Consider the following 19,115-nt stretch of genomic DNA (forward strand, 5'->3'; position numbering starts at 1 on the left):
AGATAGAAGGCAGACATAGCTAGCCTGTGGCTTCCATTGGGAGGCCTGGTGTTAGAGTACTACTCCTCTCACTGTGCCCCATCATGCTCCAGAGATTTTTTCCCTTCGCTCTTAGAATACTAGAAAGTAACAGTTTTAGAGGTATCATTCTCGAGATCACAATCTCAGATGCCTACTCAGACAGGCAGTGGGGATGAGTGAAACGCCTGGGTGCAAGCTCCAGGGAGCAGTGCAGCTGGAGGCAGTCTAGAGCAGAACCCACAATATCTCTGAGATATGCCTGTAAATAGCTTGATTTTTATGTGAAGGTTGCCAATATTCAAAAGTGAGCAACAGAGGACAACCCAGATGGCTCAGTATGTAAACGCTGTGCTTACCTTCTCTTACAACCTTATCAAAATTACAACTAATCTACAAAACAACCATTATTGAGAATCGCCTAAAATCAAGCTGAACTAAAGCCTTTCAACTAAGGACGTGCAGAAGAAGCCACCTCCAGACTGGTAGGAAGGGCAGAGACGTGGAACGGGCTGGCCCCACATCTGCGTGTGACCATTAAAGATCAGGAGGAATATTTCGGCTGTGGAGATTCCCCTCCACCCCCCAGAGGAGCGAGAGGTCCCAGCCCAGGGTTCCAGTGCCGGGAAGAGAAGTCCCCATAATTTCTGGTTGTGAAAACCAGTGGAGATTGTGACTGAGTGAGACTGAGTACAATTGCACTCCCAGGCACTCCTATTAAAAGGACTGTGCACAGACTTACCCACCAACGGAGCCCCTTGATTTGAGGCCCAGTGCTGGTGCAGCAGCTGGAAAGGTGGCAGGGACATATGATGGCCGGGGTGGGGGGTGGGGGGTGTAGAACTGAGTTGTCCGGCTTGGGACGGGCTGGAGAGGTGGCTTTCTCCTGGTTGGAGGAGCTGCTGGAGTACATTGTTTCTTTGCTGAGGCTTCCCACTTCCCGCTTGGGGATGCAGGCGGCTGCCATACCTGAGTCTCTGACATTTGTTCGCCACACCCTGGCAGTTTGAGACCCGGCCCCGCCCAGCTTTTGGGCACACCCAGGCTGCTTCCAGTGGCTTTTTCGTGCAGACCGCCTGTCTTGGCTCAAGGTACAGACCTTCCTAGGGTCGCTCAAAGGTTTGGGGAACCCAGACAAGCAGCATCTGGCTTGAGCATGTCTTGTATGTTTGGCTGAGCAGCCCTAAGTACAGCACTAGCGGCAGCCGGCCTTGGTTTACAGCTTGGCCTCTTAAGGCACTTCCAAGCACAGCACAGGCCATCTGCGGATTTCTTTGTGGCTCCTGCTGGGTGGCCCTGGGTGGGGCACAGGCTGTGGCTGAACTTGACTTGCAGTAGATCCCCTCCAAGGTGGTCCTAGGGCTGGTGCACCCAGTGGCCAGCTTCAAAACAAGCTGGAGCATCACCCAGTTGCCTCCCAAGTATGACACACCCACGGGGTGGATTGGGCAGCCACCAGAGTCCTGATGAGGCAGATCCTGCTCTGTAGAATCACTCCCTGCATAACAACCCTTCCACTGTAGTTAAGGCCAGTCCTCACAACCAGTGAGCCCAAGGGTCAGCCCTTCCTACTGATGTGCAATTATCAACCAAGGCTCAATTACAAGAGAAGGGCACATACAACCCACACAAAGGACTCACCTGGAGTGCATGACTCAGGTGACCAGAAAGACTGCACCACTGAACCCCACAGCACACCTACTACATAAGGCCATTCTACTAACACTGGAAGACATAGAAGCCCTACCTAATACACAGAAACAAACACAGGGAGGCATTCAAAATGGGGAGACAAAGAAACGTGTCCCAAACAAAAGAACAGAACAAAGCTCCAGAAAAAGAACTAAGTAAAATGGAGATAAACAATCTATTACACGCAGAGTTTCAAACACTGGTTGTAAGAATGCTCAGTGATCTCAGGGAAAAGTGCAACAGAGAGATAGGAAGCATAAAAATGGAGATGGAAACCATGAAAAAGAACCAGTCAGAAATAAAGGACACAATAACGGAAACGAAGAATATGTTACAGGGAATCAACAGTAGATTACATGAAGCAGAGGATCCAACCAGTGATGTAAAAGGTAAGGTAGCAGAAAACACCCAACCAGAACAGAACAGAAAAAAGAAAAAAATCCAAAAAATTGAGAAGAGTTTAAGGGGTCTCTGGGACAATATCAAACTTACCAACATTCGCATTGTAGGGGTACCAGAAGGAGAAGAGAGAGAGCAAGGAATTGAAAACCTATTTGAAGAAATAATGACAGAAAACTTCTCTAACCTGGTGAAGGAAATAGACATACAAGCCAGAGACTCCCAAACGAGATAAACCCAAAGAGGCCAACACCAAGACACATCATAATTAAAACACCAGAGGTTAGTGACAAAGAGAGAACCTTAAAAGCAGCAGGAGAAAATCAGTTAGTTACTTACAAGGGAGCCCCCATAAGACTGTCAGCTGATTTCTCAACAGAAACTTTGCAGGCAAAAAGGGAGAGGCAGGAAATATTCCAAGTGGTGAAAAGCAAGGACCTACAACCAAGATTACTCCAGCAAAGCTATCATTTAGAATGAAGGACAGATAGAGAGCTTCCCAGACAAGAAAAAGCTGAAGGAGTTCATCACCACCAAACCAGTATTACAAGGATTCTTAGAGGGACTTCTTGAAGATGGGAGGGGGATTAAGGATGGGTGAAAGGGGAAAGAATTAAGAAATACAAATTGGTTGCTACACAGTAGTCATGGAGATGTAGGTTATAGCATAAGGAATATAGTCAATAATATTGTAATAACTAGGTATGGTGCCAGATAGGTACTAGATCTATCAGGGTGACAGATGGGAATGGGGTTGGGTGCAGAGTGAAAAAGGTGAAGGCATTAAGAAATATAAATTGATAGTTAATACAATATGGGGAATATAATCAACAATGTTGTAAAGATCATGTAAGGTACCTGATGGGCAGTGGACTTATCAGGGGGATCACTTCATAGACTGTGTCCAATGTGCTAGACACCTGAAGCTAAAGTAGAATAATATTGAATGTCAACTATAACTAAATATATAGGCATAAATATTTGCCTATGGGATGTGGAGTACAACATAGGGAAGATAGTCAATGGTATTGTAACAGCTATATAAGACGTCAGAGGTAGTAGCTTGGCAGGTGTGTTATCACTTTATGAGGGGTTTAAATGTCTAACTAGTACATTGCTTTGTACAGCTGAAACTAGTAAAAAATAAATTAAAAAATAATAATAAAGTGAGAAGAAAAAAAAGAGAGCAACAAATTGAGTTTAAAAACACACGAGACTGTGCTGGGCGAAACAGAATCAGTTGGCTACCTAGTATGATCTAACCCAGGACTTTATTTGGCAGATTAGGAAATCGGGCACCAGAGATTCACCCTGTGCCCAGGTTCACACTGAAAATTAGTGGCGTAACCAGGGCTAAAACCCAGTTTCTGCCCCTTAGGCCAGTGCTTTTTGTGCTACTGTGTGTGCTGATTCTCTAAAGGATTCTTCTGTCTCAAAACTATCACCAAAGGGGCATTGAAAAGGAAATCTAAGCAGAACCTTTAGTGGGCCAATTTTAAAGCATTGTCTCAGCCACATTGTTCTCCTTCAGTAGCAAGCTTATTTTCTTCCTAGGCCATATACCTTGTGAACTGATCTTATTCAGGCTCTTATTTCACAGCTGAGGAAAGATGAAAATGGCATTAAAAGGCCGTGGGATTTCCCAGTCCTGTACCAGCTTTAAAGGCCTAGCTTTTCATACTTGATATTTGATCATATATCTGTTAAGTTTGCTTCTGTTTAGTATCAACTGTGGTTGTCTTACCAAAAATCAACTTGTAGTTTTATTAGAGCATGTTTAAGTGTAATTTAAGACCAGCTCATAGCTTCAGAATCCTTCCTCATGTAGTCTTCATTATTTGTGGGCCACTTAATATAAAGTGACCATCATGCAATTCATCCCTTGATTATTGATTTCTGATGCGTTGTAGATTGGTGTCTTCCTGTATCTGTGAAAACTAAAAGCAGTGTCTCAAAGATCCAGTAGTGGGGTTCTTAAAAATTAGGTCAGGACCCTCTTTTGCTATTGAGGGAACAGTTTTAGAAGACTGTACTAATTGATGGAAACATGATCTCTAACCCTGCTGCCAGAGTTTAACTCCCCACTCTGCCATTTTCTGGATTATGGTACCTTGGATGTGTTATTTAATCTCTCTGTGTTTCAGTTTCCTCATTTGTAAAGTGGGGAAAGTCTTAGCATCTAATTCGTAGGGTGTGTGGGAGGGTCTTGTGAAGCACTTAGAGTTGGGCCTGCAGTGGGTCTCAATGAATGATAACTATTGTAACTACAGGGATGATTAAAAATGTCATTTAGATTATAATTGACAAGTTATCAAACATTTATTGTGTGAAACATGCCAAATGATATTAAAACTAAAAGGACCAGATTTTCTGTTGTTCCCGGTTAATAATTTTTTTATAGCATATGTTTCTGAATGATCATATTTTCAAGAATGTAACAAAAAGTATGTTTCCTTGTTTTCTGTAGACAGCTCTAGCTCTGGCTATTGCTCAGGAGCTGGGTAGTAAGGTGCCTTTCTGCCCCATGGTGGGGAGTGAAGTTTATTCTACAGAGATCAAGAAGACAGAGGTGCTGATGGAGAACTTCCGCAGGGCCATTGGTGAGTATCACATTTGTGGTAGGAGGGCTCACTTGCACGGCGCACTCTTGTGATTGTGAAAATGCCTTGATGACTTGTATTTGTTGCACTGTTCTTTTTTTTCTTTGCACCATTAATGTTATCTTTGCAAACAAAACAAATACCCAGCTTTTTTAATTGAAGTGCTTTAGCAGTTAGCAAATATGGGCCCCAGCTATGGGGCTGGGGTTCTTCACCTGACAAAGCAGATGTTTCTATAAAGTGATTTTTTTCAAAAACAAGTCAGATTTTCCTGGCAGCCTCATTATGCTTTTAGAGATGACTGTCCACGGAAAAGATTCTGCACTAAAGTCCAAAGCATTAGGTGCCATGCTGCCACAGTGCCCCTGGTCCTAGATGTTGAGCCAGAAGAACTGGTCTGTCAGAAAATGAGGATACCATTTAGCCATTGGCAGAGCTTTGAGGCCGGTGGTTCTAGCCTCGTAGGGTGTGGATCTACCATATTGAGTTTTTGTTATGTGCCAGGCCCCTGCATTGACTACCTTTTCCTCCCCCAAGAGGAAGCTCTCTGTCTTCATTTAGCATCTTATAAAATAGTCTCAGAAAGTTCAATAACTTGCCTACAGTGAACCAGCTAGTAAGTAGCAGAGCTCTAGTTTGAACCTAATCTGTCTGATTCTGGAGCCCATGCTCTGAAGATCTGCTGTGAGGAGAAAATGGCCTCTCTCCCAAATGTTTCCCTCTTGCCAGCCAGGAGTGTGGGGTAGTTTCCTGGCCCCATTTCTGCTGGCCTAGCTCTGGGAAAATCTCAACTTCCCTCACACCTGCTTGTAGAAATAGCTTATTCCTTTTAAGCTGTTCAGAAATATTTACTGTGTGGGATTCTATCACTATGTAGGATTCTGTCACTATGATATAGTTGCTGAGTCATGGGTTATGAACACTTGTCAGAGTGCCTGTACCATTTTTCAGTCCCTCTGGTTGTCAAACCAAGGTAAGTATTCTGAAGAAGGAAGTTTACTATAAAACTTCAAGGAAATTGTGCAAGTTTAAGAAAGAGTAGGTTTGTCTAACCCAGAATCCTTGCCTCACGGCAGCTAATGTTTAGTTTAGGGGTAAGATCCTATAGGGCCTTTAGGCCATGGTTAGGGCTTTGGCTTTTTCGCTGAAAGGAGAAGTAATTGGAGAATGACTTTGGTTTTGTAAGAGTTTCTCTGGCTGGAGTATGGAGAAGGGACACTAAGGAGAGCGAGGGTATAGCCAGAGAGATCATGAAGAGTCTATGCAAGAGGTGGTGGTGGCTTTGACCAGGGTGGTGGTGGCAGGTGGTAAGTGTTTCGATTCTGGATATAGTTGGATGAGGGAGCTGGCAGGATTTCCTGAAGAATTAGATATAGGGGCTGAAACAAAGAGGCGGTGAGGATGTCAGTTTTGTCATTTTGGGAGATGGGAAGGAGCAGATTAGGTATTCATTAAATGTCTACTGTGGATATAGAAGGCAGTGTTTATCTTTGTTACTCTAGTTGCTGGCACATAGTGGGTGCTCAGTGGAGTTTTTCTGAATTAGAGAAGGGGGTGGACTTTAAAGCAGAGGAAAAAACAGAAGCCTTTAGGTGAAGTAAGATAGCCCTTGGTCTGTGTCTGGCAATACACATATTTTTTATTTACACAGTGTTTTTAAAAATAAAATTTGAATTATGTAGTTGCCAGCATTTAGAGATTGGGAGATGTCATATAAAATCCTTCGTTCTGGCTTCTTGAAAGAAGCTTTCATCCCGCTCAGCAGCAGTAGGTCGAAGCTCCTGGTAAGTGGTCCTCTCCTTTTCAGAGTAGGCTTCCCCCAGTCTCTGTGAGACTTACTCTACTTCTTGATGTTCCCTGCCAGGTCATGGTAAGCTCTGGGGTTTGGGACTCTTGTTCTAAACCAGAGACACTGTGAAATGCGCCTGTAGGCTGTTTTGTGTTACTTTGAATGTGGACTTTTTTAAACTGCAAAATATTTTATTGGAAGTTGGATTTTTTGATGGCTATTTTAAACTGAAATATACATATAGAAGAGTATGTAAAACATACCTATAATTTAACAATTAATTATGAAGTAAACGTTTGTGTAATCACCACTTAAAGTGCAGAGCACAGCCAGCACTGCAGACGTCACTCAAGTTCACAGCCCCTTACCTCTCCCAATGTGTACCCCATAGAATGCAAGTTGTGTGACAGTGGCTTCTGTCGTCATCATAACTCTGTGTACCCTTGTGTGTATCCCTAGGTAATGTGGCTGAATATTGCCCTTTTAAACTTTATCTAAATGGAACCTATTCTAGGTGTTGTGTCTTGCTTCGTTTATATTTGTAAGGTTCAGCCCGTGTTATTGACATGAATCGCTGTTGTTGCCATCGTTATCTGGAAAAACAATGGAAATGGCTCACAGGACCCTCCTCAGGGTTTCAAACCTTTTAGCCATTGGGGTTTTTCCATATTAGAACAGTGGTGGTTTAATGGTGGGGACACCCAAACCATACTAATAAACATGTGCCATGGATTTTATTTAACTCATTAATTAATGAGATAAACAGTAAAATGTTACAACTAGTTCAAATATCTGAGTACTTTTAAAATGCATTTTTATGCATTTAAAAAATATTTGTCTGACATTGATAAAATCTGCCAAAACTGACCTTTACATGAATACATGTGATTAGCTTGCTTAAAGGTAGCTTAAATGCTTTAGAATTTGAAAAAATAGAGATAAATTTTCTAGGCATCAGTTTTGTGATTTGCCATTTGGGGGTGGGGGTGGGGCTGTGTACTTCTTTTGATGGCAACCAGATGAAGAGAAATTTCTTGATCTTGCCACAGAGTAAAAAGGCAGGCCATTGACAATCTTTAAAAAGGAACCCTGCCCATTTTCCTCTGCCTTTGAATTCCTGTGAAGTTGGCAGAGGGGGTGGGGAGAAAGCAGTAAGCTGATCACAAATAAAAAGCAAGGAGTCTGTGCTATTTCCTTGATGTGATGAAGGTCCCTGTCAGGGATTTAGAAACCTGAGCCAGCAGATGAAACCTGTGTCATTTGCGTTGTCGTTGCCAGAGATAGCGCCAGCTCAGCCCCTTTCCTGGCTAACAGCCTGTTTCATTGTCCATCAACCACATCCCCTGCCTGCTTGTCAGCACAGAGCAACTTCTAAACAAATATGGGGACTAGTGAGAGATGGAAATGCTTTTCTTCCCCCCACTCAAGAAATTTCATGTCACAGACATCTAACAGTAAATATAGGGAAGCATTCCATTTGAAGGGATTTATCTCTGGGACATAAATGTTTTGATTAAAAAGAAAATCAAGGTTTATTTAAAAAGTACAGAATTTTTCAAGTTTGTCACAATCTTCTGATACATTCATATTGTTTAGAAAATTTGTGTCTTGATATTTAGGAACGAAGAATTTGGTAAGTAGAAAATGAAATGCAACCTCTATTCTGGGGCTATTCCAAAACTTCCATTTGTAGGCTATCAGATTGAATGAAGGTAGAGTAAAACTTTTTCTTAACTTTAGTATCTGAGAGAGTCTTTGTCCTGATTGGGTTTCTGGGGAAAGAAGTCAACCTACCCAAATGATAAGATAATGATCACATTTAAAAGTGGGAAGTGATTGACACCATTGTTTCTTTTTGCCATTGGAGTATTTCCATATCAGAACAGAGGTGGCTTGATGGTGAGGACACCCAAGCCACATCAGGGCTTCCTACCATCAGAAGTAGTTTATGTCTACACATTGTGAGTAGAACAGAGTTCTTCTTTATTCTTTAGATGAGTGGTTCTCACCTGTGGCTGTACATTGGAATCATCTGGGGAGCTTTAAACTAATGATGATGGCAACGTCCCAATCCCTGAGATTCGGAGATAAGTGGTCTGAGTGAAGCCAGGGCATGAGGCACTGTAGAAGCCAGTCAGGTGATTCTGAAGGGTGAAAACCATGACTGCAGACGCCAGCTGAGGCTTAGAGTAGTGTTCCCTAAACTTCAGCCACCCATTTTCTTCTTTACCAGGTCCCACTAGTATTATTTACTTAAATATTTTTAATGTGACTTGGAAATGTTGTACAGACATACCGAAAAGTGCATGAATCATAATTACATAGCTCGGTGGATTATCATAAATTGAAAACTCATGAAACCAGCACCCAGTCAAGAAAAGAATATTGCCAGTACCTCAAAGTACCCTTCGTGTCCACCCTCAATTGCCTTTCTTCCTTCCTTCCCCAAAATTAGTGTTTTAATTCTAATTTTATAGTGTAGTTGTGCCTGTTTTTGAACCTCAGATGCAATTTTACAGTTTATATTCTTCTGTGTTTGTCTTGTTTCCTACAAAGTTATATTTGTGAGATTCATCCAAGTTGTTGCATGTGGCTGTAATTCTTTTTGATTGTACTGTGATATTCTGTTGTATGAGTAAACCACAATTCAGTTGTCTTTTCCACTGTTGACAGACTGGCGTTTTCTCAGTGTTTGGCAATTAAGAACAATGCTGCTGTGACCATTACTGGCTGTATCTCTTGGTGCACATGTGCACTCATGCCTAGTGGGTATATACTTAGGAATTGAATTGCAGGATCATAGGATATTCAAACGTGTTCAACTTTAAGAGTATTTATACCAATTTACACTCCCACCAGCCATGTAATCTCCCTGTTGTTCTGCATCTTCACCAATTGTTGGTATTATCAGTCTTTTTAATTTTAGTGATTCTGGAGGTTGTAGAGTAGTATTTCATTGTTTTTTCTTTTTCCTGTTAAAAACACTTTTATTTTGGAAATTTTCAAATGTGCAGAAAGTAGTCAAGTGGTATGATGACCCTCCTCTATGTTCTCATCACCAGGCTTCAACTCAGTAAATCTGGATTGATTTATAGCTTCCATTATTCCCTCCAAGATTATTTGTAAGTTAATTGCAGACCCGATATTTTATCCATAAATGTTTCAGTATATATCTCTGAAAAATAAAGACTTTAGAAACTCCACAATACCTAGAAAATATTAACAATAAATTCCTTAATATCAAATATCTGGTTAGTGTTCAAATTTCCATTTGTCTCATAAATGTCATAATGTGTTTCTTATAGTATTATTGTTTGAATCAGGATACAAATAAGGTTCTCCGTGATAGATTGGTTGTTATGTGTCATATCTTTCTCATCTATGTGTTTCCCTTATGTTTCTGTTTTTTGCTTTGGAAAAAATATAAATTAAATGGAGACGAAGATCATATCTTGCAGAAAGAGAAAGATGAGGTCAGTGGCACATGTTAACTGGAAGGTGGAAAAGGACAGAACAAGTGTTATAGAAAAGGTTGTCAGTGAGCTGCGACCCTGTGGTGTGGCGGGAAGAAACTGGTCCCAGACCCTGAAGACTTGGACTCCAGCCTTCGGTCTGCCACGAAGGAGTAAAGGAGTCTGTGCTTCGCCTCTTGGAGTTGACTTTCCCTCTGTAAAATGGAGATAAAGAATACTTACCCTGGCTGTTTCACAGCGCTAGGTTGAAATGTGATGGCATCTTCTGTTGTCCTCACTAGTCCAGTGAAGGATCAAATGAGGGAGTGACATGCAAGGCATAGATGGCATGTGAGGGCTGCTTATACAGGTGAAGAGGCCCTGCAGTCATAGGTTTATACTTTATTCCTATTGGTGTGGTCTGCCAGCTTTCACTTCAATGTAGGGACCCCTTCTGTACACAAGATCTTAACTAGTATGACCCAAGGATGTTTCCCTCCTCATCTTTAAATTGATGGCAGGCACAGTGACTTAGAATGGTTTTGTTGTTGATGTTTCTAGAATCCTCTGAAAGTAGATTTAATAGCTATTAACTTACCTGTGGCGTGGCTGTGGTTACAGAAAAAGTCACTTGTATCCCTTGACCCAACTTTGGGAATTGGAAAGAGAGTTTTTGTGTGTGTTGGGGTGTGTGTGTGTGATGTGTGTTTTCAGAGAAGCTGTGTTCAGTGATACCGTGTTTCCCTGAAAATAAGATCTAGCCGTACCATCAGTCTAGTGCATCTTTTGGAGCTCGGAGCAAAAATTAATACATGACCCAGTCTTATTTTAATATAGTATAAGACTGGGTCTTATATAAGACCGGCTATAGCATAATATAATATAATATAATATAATATAATATAATACTGGGTATAATACAATATGACATATTACCGGGTCTTATATTAATTTTTGCTTCAAAAGACACATTAGAGCTGATGGTCCAGCTAAGTCTTTAAAAAACCTTCATTTACTAATGATTATCGTTGCTGTGTTAAAAAAAAATCCAATTTTCTTTTTTCTCATTTTAATGTAAATATTACTGAGGCATAAAAATGTACATACAGAAAAGGGTATGAATCATACCTATAAAGCTCAGTGAGTTTTTGTAAAGTCAACACATTCATGTAACCAGCACCCAGATTAAGAAACAGACCTTGCTGGAACTCCAGAAGCTCCTCATGCTCCCTCTAGTCACTCCTCCCTATCCCTCGAACCAGCGGGCAGAGACATGCCTGTATTGACTTTGGTGGAAATAAAGGTTTGGTCTAGACTAGACCTGGGTTTTGGTGCTAAGGTTGCAGGTGTTATGGTGACATAGGGTGTTGCATCGTGTAGCCACCTGCTCAGGATCTTGGACTTTACATAGAAGGTGCTGAAGTGTCTGCAAGCAGATTTCTTGGATATTGGATGGTCTGCCTGAAGACACTCTCACCTTAAATGACTTCCTTTCTTCATCCATTCCTGTGTGCCTGCAATATGCTAGGCCCTCAGGCTAGGTGACAGTCTGTCAGAGGGGTAGTCAGGTCTACAGACCTTGCTGGAACTCCAGAAGCTCCTTATGCCCCTCTAGTCACTGTGGTTCCATGTGTGGGGGCCCAGTGGGAGGCACAGGTGGCTGTGCATTGATCCGGAGGGTGAGGAAGAGGGTAAGCTTTCTAGAGGGGTTGAGTGTTGAACAGAGAGTCTGCAAGGAGGAGTTGGCGAGGCCAAAAAGGAGTGAATGGTGCTTCAGGCAGCAAAAACATATCAAAAGGCACTGAGATCATATTCTAAAAATTACTTTGGCAACAAACATTTATTGAATGGCCAATGTAAACGACGTTTAGAATGAGGAGAGACATTTGCCTTCATTTACAATATTCTAATCTAAAAACTATAAATGCTTTACAATGGCTTTGGAAATTGTTGTGGACTTGGAAAACATAAAACAACCTGAAACTAATGAATGACACTGAGTATTTCTTTTTGAGGTGCGCAGTGAGTGTCAGTCTGTGGCCCAGAACACCTGGCAGGATCAGGTATCACCTGCTGTCAGCATGGAGCTTTGATTAATATAGTTACCGTGCTTAAGCCTGTGAGTGTCGGAAGGGGTGTAGTGAGGCACACACAGTTGCTGCTCTCGTGGAGTAGGATCGTTTGGGTTCAGAGGCTGGATCAGAGGCTGACACTAAGTCTCACCCCCTTGGAGGTGTAGCAGATGTCTGAAACCATTTTGAGAATTACAGCTTCTCTGTTTAGTTCTAGATTTGAACCTAGGAAGTCCCTTTGAAAACCTGAAATAAAATTGTTTTTCTGCATTCTGAATAACTCCTCCAGTTTGTATTTGTGTTTGTAGTGCTTTTCTTCCCAGGATGAAACCCTTGAAGGTACATCAGTAAAGTTGACTTGTCAGTTCTTGTGACATGGAAGTTTTGTGGCTAAAAAGGCTGTTAAGGAGTAAGAGAGAGAATTCTGCTTCTTACCAGGTCTTGTCTGCCATCTCTTCCAGGACTGCGGATAAAGGAGACCAAGGAGGTTTATGAAGGCGAAGTCACAGAGCTAACTCCGTGTGAGACAGAGAACCCCATGGGGGGGTATGGCAAAACCATTAGCCATGTAATCATAGGACTCAAAACAGCCAAAGGCACCAAACAATTGAAAGTGAGTACATGTTTGTGGACTCTTCTCTTGCCTCAGAATCTCTCAGCACTGTGTGGCGTTGGGCAGGTAGTGTAACCTCTCTGTCCTGGTTTCCTCGTCTGTGCATTGTGGATGATGGTTGTTACAGGGCCGTTTGAAGATGTTATATGGTTAAAGCAGTACCAAGTATAGGGCCAGTACACAGGAGGATCAATAAAGATAGCTCTTACTTTTCCTATTTATTTACTTCTAGGAAATTGTGTATGTTAAAATGTGAGCTATGTGGTTAGTCAAGTCTACCTTCTGCCATCCTGTAGCCCATGATATGACCATTTGTCAGAGACCCTGGGCCTCTGTCTGAACCTGGGCATTAATTTTTCAGTTATAATGCTCATGCTCACAGAAAGCAACAGCATTGAATAATCTGGTAAGAGTTGTGGAATGGATGATGGATGGACTTCCAAGGGACCAAACACAGAATTCTGACTGCAGTTCCTTAACGTGTCAGGGCCTAGAAACCTGGAGTGGCTTCAGTGGTTGGTGCTGCTCAGCCTAAGTCTTCATGGAGAAGCCGTAGTGCAGGCACTGTGGAAGGCCCTGGATGACCCTCCTGAGGCCCCAGTCCTGTTAACCTTGAGGATGCCAGCAGCAGGGGAGCCTTGGGGCAAACAGCATGTGGAGTCAGACAAAGTCTGAAAGGGAATCCTGGCCCTGCTGCTGATAGCTCTGTGGTCTTTGGCAAGTGACTTTATCTCTGAGCAGTAGTTTCTTTATCTGTTAAATGGGAATAAAAATTACCTATCTCACAGAGTTCTTTTAAGGATAAAAGTTGTAGCTTTGGATGTGATGCCTAGTTACCTAAGACGTGGTGGCTGTTGATGTTATTGTGAGAGCCTTCAGTTAGAGAAATGGGCCAATATGGATTGTAGGCTTTGCCTTATTATTAATAATAAATAATATTAGTATCATAGCTCTCATTTATTGTGCCAGGCCCTGGGCAGAGTGTGTCAACAAATATTTCCATTGTTGTTTACAACTGTGTGTGTGTGTGTGTGTGTGTGTGTGCACGTGCATGTGTGTGTAATTTCCCACAGATGGAGGAACTGAGGCTCATAAAGAGGTTAAGCAGTTGTCCTAGGATCATACAGCTAGTTACTTGGTAGAGCACCCTCCAATTTGCTGTGTGACCTTTGGAAGTCAGTTGAGCTTTCTGGGCCTCTATTTTCCCATCTGTAAACTGTGGTAGATTGACCGCAGTTTATGATATAATTTCTCCATTTTTGCTTCACTCTGATTTTATGGTTCTTTGATTCTGTAAGGTGGTTTCTTGGTCACTGCTTTATGGAGATCATAAAAATGTCACTTTTTCAAAGGGCCATTTTTCTTTTTTCTAATAGGGTTTCCATCTTAGGAGCATGCCTGTGCAAATAAATCTTTTAAATTTGCCCTTCATCTCTCTTGTTTGGTATTAATTAGATTTCTTAGTAGGATCTGCCACCTTTCCAGTAATTACATCTTCAATCAATTCATTTGGGAAATTAACCTATATAAAAATGCTTGAAGCAAACAAAAACAAAAACTATACTCCAATGTAGGATGAGGCAAGCAGTTTAGATTTCATGGTTTCTTCTAAAATGAGTACTTCTAGCTACTTTGAGCATATGTGTAAGATACTTGGATAGATGGAGCTCAAATACTTGGTGGGTGTTTAAATGTGAAGGAGAATACCATACTTGCCATCAGTAGGAGTACCTCCCTCATCCCAGGCCCTGTGTCGGGCTTACCAACCACTGTCCCTCCTGCTCACGGCAGTGCTCCAGGAGGCCATTGGGCACCACCCAGCGAGTGAGGCAGAGACCAGGACTTTGTTCCTCTGATTACCATTTGCAACAGCTTTATTGAGACATAATTTTAAATAAAATTCACCCATTTTTAGTGTACAACTCAAGGAATTTAAGTGTATTTACAGAGTTGTACACTCATCACCACCATCCAGTTTTAGAACATTTTTATCACCCCAGAAGAAACCTCATGCCCATTTATAGTAGCTTCCCATTCCTACCCATAGCTCTTGGCAATCACTAATCTTCTTTCTGTTTTTATATATTTGCCTTTTCTGAACATTTCATACAAATGGAATCATGCAATATGTGTTCTTTTGTGTCTGGTTTCTTTCACTGAGTCCTGGGTTTTTACTCTTTAATTTTGTTTGTGACAAAGCCCAAGATTTTTTTACATTATAAAATGTGAAGTTTAACCAAGAGAAACTTATTTCTAAATACTGACTTCTTACAAAAGATGCTGTCCTAGAGTATTGATCACCAAGAGTAGCCTGAATCTGGATGATGTGGAGAAAAGCAACAGTTCCCAAAATGTGCTACTTGCCTGGAGATATAAACAGGCAGGCCTAAGGGAATAAACACTGGGATTTGAATCAAAAGGCTTGGGAAAGATCATGGTTTATGTTTCCCTTTGAATTTTACTTGTCTATGATCACATCTGGATGCTGTTATATAGATGAGGAAACTGAGGCTCAGAGAGCCTTGTCCAAAATCATAGGCTCACAGAATGCCAGCTACAAAGAATAAGCAGGCTTTGGCTTCAGTTGCAGAAAGTTCCATCTGTACCTGAGGTAAGGAATGTGAAAGACTGAAACAGGGACAGCAGTGTCTAATGGGATGTTGGGGCTTGTGGCCCCATGGACAGTGTAGGCCACCTAAAAGTAGTCAGAGCCATATTTGCCAGTTTGCAACCTTAGGAGTGAAGGGAAAAAGGAACCTAGGTCTCCCCTGGTCCCCCTCTGCCCTGCACGCAGGTACGCTCACTCTCCTGTTTTCTCTCTAGGACACTAACACCCCCAAAGCCAGTCTCACACATCCTATTACACACATACAAAGACACTCTCCTCCATACAGTCATTAGCTACTTCAAGTCTCTTAATGGAAAGATACTTTACAGTATGTCAGAAGTAAATATAATATGTATTAAAGTTCTCTGATTTACTTTTTTTTTTTTTTTTTAATTTTAAGCTGGACCCCAGCATTTTTGAAAGTTTGCAAAAAGAACGAGTAGAGGCTGGAGATGTGATTTACATTGAAGCCAACAGTGGAGCCGTGAAGGTAATGCTGTGATTTGTTTGCCATGAGGAGACCCAGGTGACCAGGAAGTTGCTTGCTTCAGGGGGTATGAAGTGTCTGATACAATGCTGACGGAAGGTCAGCAGTTGCCCCTATATGTTTATAAAGTTTGCTTTCCCTTTATCTTTATTCTAAAACAGCCTGTTAAAAAAATACTAAAACACCTGTCTAGAGGGAGAGTACATGGTGAGAAAGCAAAACAACGATAGTCATTTTCAAATTGAAATGTGCGGTGTATTTAATCTTCCTTTTATCTCTTTGGTATTTTCTTCCCAAGATCTATGCATGTGGAAAGGAATGCTGCATTAGTTGGCATTCTTTCTCTATCTGATTTTCAGTGTCCTGTACAGTGTTCCTCACTGTTTAATGGATGAGCATAATACTTCATATCATACGATAAATCACCCACCTACAAAAGAGTCTGAACAGCTCCCTCCGTCTCCAGTTAATCTACTGGATTTGCCCTTTATCAGGAATTGCATACAGTTAAAAGAGAGGAGGGAAAAGGTTCTTGGAGAAAGTATCAGGTGTTTTTCAACTGGGTTTTTGGAGCCCAGTGATGAACAGATAGCTTCCTTTTCTTGGCAGCAGGGGCGTGGGACATATTTGGAGTTTGTCAAGTAGGCTGTCAGGGCCACACTTGGGAACTGAGACTTTTATCTTACTTAGCAATGTGCCATTTGGGGAGTTGGCAGTGAAAACTCACCAGGCACTTAGGTTTCTCTCATTTTGCAGAGACAGGGCAGGTGTGATACCTATGCCACAGAATTCGACCTTGAAGCTGAAGAGTATGTCCCCTTGCCAAAGGGGGATGTGCACAAGAAGAAAGAAATCATCCAGGATGTGACCTTGCATGACTTGGACGTGGCCAATGCTCGGCCCCAGGTACTGCCTTCATACCAGCATGACCTGGCACACAAACCGTTTTGCTTGTGCACGGAAGTTCTGGGAATAAATTGTCAGTCTCGCTACTGTTTCTAAGTCAGCCAGTCCTTTTCTATCTGTAATATTCAGCAATTAACAGTGACATGAGCTACGAGGGACTCTGTGGGGGCAGAGCCCCAGAAAGAAGTTTCCAGGCTCTCGGCCTCACATAGACAGGTGCCTGGCTCAGGTAGTAAATGGCCATCAACCGTGATTGGATGGCCATCAGCTGTGGCTAGTTGGCTGTCAGCTGTAACCAGTGAGCCATTGGCCACTGATGTAGCTGCTGTGGCTACGCTAGCAGAGAAGAGAGAAGAAAAGTGGGGGCTAACAAGAAGATGGCGGCTGGGCTGGCAAGCGTGGATGGCGGTTTGCGGACAGTGTGGATCCAGCCTCCAGTGAGAGTATAGTGCCGCCAGAGAGAATATAGTGGTATGACTCCCCTACCTATGGCTCCGTGGGTGTTCCTTTTTGGCCTCACCATATCCTGCGTTCTTGTATGGGGAGCGGGAGCAGAGACCCCGCAGGCCGCCCCGCACGACAAATGGCGGAGCGAGCAGGGTCTCCCGCACGACAGACTCCTTTGTTCTAATTCAAATGCTCTAGTCACAGATGATTTCATGTGTATGGTTCCTTATCCCAGCCCAACCCCTGGGCCTGAACTAGGCAGCTTCTTCTGTGGCTTTTCTCCAGTAGCAGAAGGCTCACACCTGGGATTCTCTGGGTGTTAATGGTGGGAGGGCAGGATTGTTATTTGAGCCCTTTTCTTGCAGGATTTCAGAGAGCCTGACAAAGCTGTCTCTCCCCCTGCTTAGCAAAATCTACAGTTTTATAACTTTGAGCAGATCCTATCTGCTCTTCATGCTGAGTAGAAGATGGATACTTATGCCTTGACGAATAAAATGGGAGAAAGTACAGTATGACTATGACATCGCTGGAAAATGTGTGATTTAAAAAACCCAACTCTTTCCTGCTGGTAGTCTTGTAGTTTGGTTTCCTCTTCACTAAGAGAGGCCACTTCTTCACTAGCAAGGAATAGGCTTTCTAACTTGAAATTGGATCCTTGGATGTTTTATCCCTTGGAGCCTTGGCCACGAGATTGCTAAAGAATCATCTTGGACCAACAGATCCCCTCTGCTTGTGGAATGACTGTCCCCAAGCCTACCTCCTGGAAGCCTGTGACTTGGAAAGAATGCTGGGCTGAGAAGTAGAAGTCAGGGATTGTGTTGCGCCAACACTACTGAGCTCGGCCAGTTAGTTACTTTGGGTCTTCGGGTTTTCTGTGACTTAGGGCTCGCTGATTTTGAGTTTCCTCCTCTGTGAAAAGGGCACAATAGTTTCTGCCTGCAGGGCTGTTTTGAGGATCAGGTGTTGTAAGAACTCAGGAAACATTTGCTACCTTTTACTGTTGAACATTCAGTGAGCACCTGTGTGTCCCAGGGCCTGGTAATCAACAGGTGATCATGAAATGCTTGGTAAATGACACAACAGCAGCCTCTTCATACTGATTGCGTTGGGGAGAGTGCAGGCAGGTGGTGAGCCTGTTAGGAATCTGCGATTATGCAGGAACAGGTTCACTAGACTGAGCAGCTCTAGGTCAGGACTAGGTTAATGTGACTGTGTAGCCAAGTCTAGTGAGAGGAGACACGGAAACATTATTAGGTACATCCTTACACCTATTTTGACAGTCCACCTGCCCCCAAGGGAGCTGGAGCATCAGGAGAGGGTTAGGGGTCAGACGCCCCCACAGAGGGCCTTTGACCTGAACTTTAGTGGATAACTGGGAGCTTCCCAAGAAAGCGAATGTAGTTCCTGGCAGAGAGACTAGAATATGCAAAAGCATTTAGTCATAGCAGAGCTTGGGTGTTCAGGGAAGGGTTAAGAGTCCTTTATGGCTAATCAAGGAATGTGGGATTGGAAAAAGATATGGCTAGAGATGGAGGCTGGGACAGGCCCGAAAGAGTTTGTACTTCCCATGAAGAGATTTCATCTGATTCTTGCAGGTCAGGGAGAACCTTTTAAGAAGTCCTGTGTTTAGAAGCTCCTCAAGCTTTCCAGTGGAGCTGTCTAGGATCTGCACACCTCAGGACCCCATGTCAAGTTGACATTGGGAACTAGTGGGATGGAGGGGGGTGGCTTTTGCAGCTGCCTTTGAAAGCAAGACCGACTCTAAATCTTTTCTTTCATAGGGGGGACAAGACATCCTATCTATGATGGGCCAGTTAATGAAGCCGAAGAAGACAGAAATCACAGGTAAGAGAAACAGCGAGGCCTGTGAGCCACAAGTAGAGCTGGAGGACCCTGGATTCTGATATCCTTCCTGTGTGAGGTTCTGTGAGTGACTCCCCAAAGCTGAGGAAGTTCCTCGGGACGGGTTCTTTCTTCCTCTTCCTTCAGATCCTGATTCTATCCTAATAATCTCTGGCTGGTTTAGACAGCC

The 19,115-nt window shown here is 42.8% G+C and overlaps 1 protein-coding gene across 2 annotated transcripts in view; it reads left to right on the forward strand.

Annotated features, from left to right (window-relative positions):
• Window positions 1-19,115, forward strand: part of RUVBL1 (RuvB like AAA ATPase 1) — a 46,611-nt gene that overhangs the window by 12,671 nt on the left and 14,825 nt on the right. For both annotated transcript variants that reach the window (XM_019718680.3, XM_019718679.3), the window contains exons 3-7: window positions 4,577-4,709; window positions 12,484-12,635; window positions 15,644-15,733; window positions 16,487-16,636; window positions 18,865-18,928. In XM_019718680.3, the coding sequence (XP_019574239.1) occupies window positions 4,577-4,709; window positions 12,484-12,635; window positions 15,644-15,733; window positions 16,487-16,636; window positions 18,865-18,928 (589 nt within the window). The remainder of the gene's footprint in view (window positions 1-4,576; window positions 4,710-12,483; window positions 12,636-15,643; window positions 15,734-16,486; window positions 16,637-18,864; window positions 18,929-19,115) is intronic.

This window comes from Rhinolophus sinicus, chromosome 4 (assembly GCF_057876585.1).
Source record: "Rhinolophus sinicus isolate RSI-liver-muscle chromosome 4, RSI-T2T, whole genome shotgun sequence".
NCBI classification, from domain to species: Eukaryota; Metazoa; Chordata; class Mammalia; order Chiroptera; family Rhinolophidae; genus Rhinolophus; species Rhinolophus sinicus.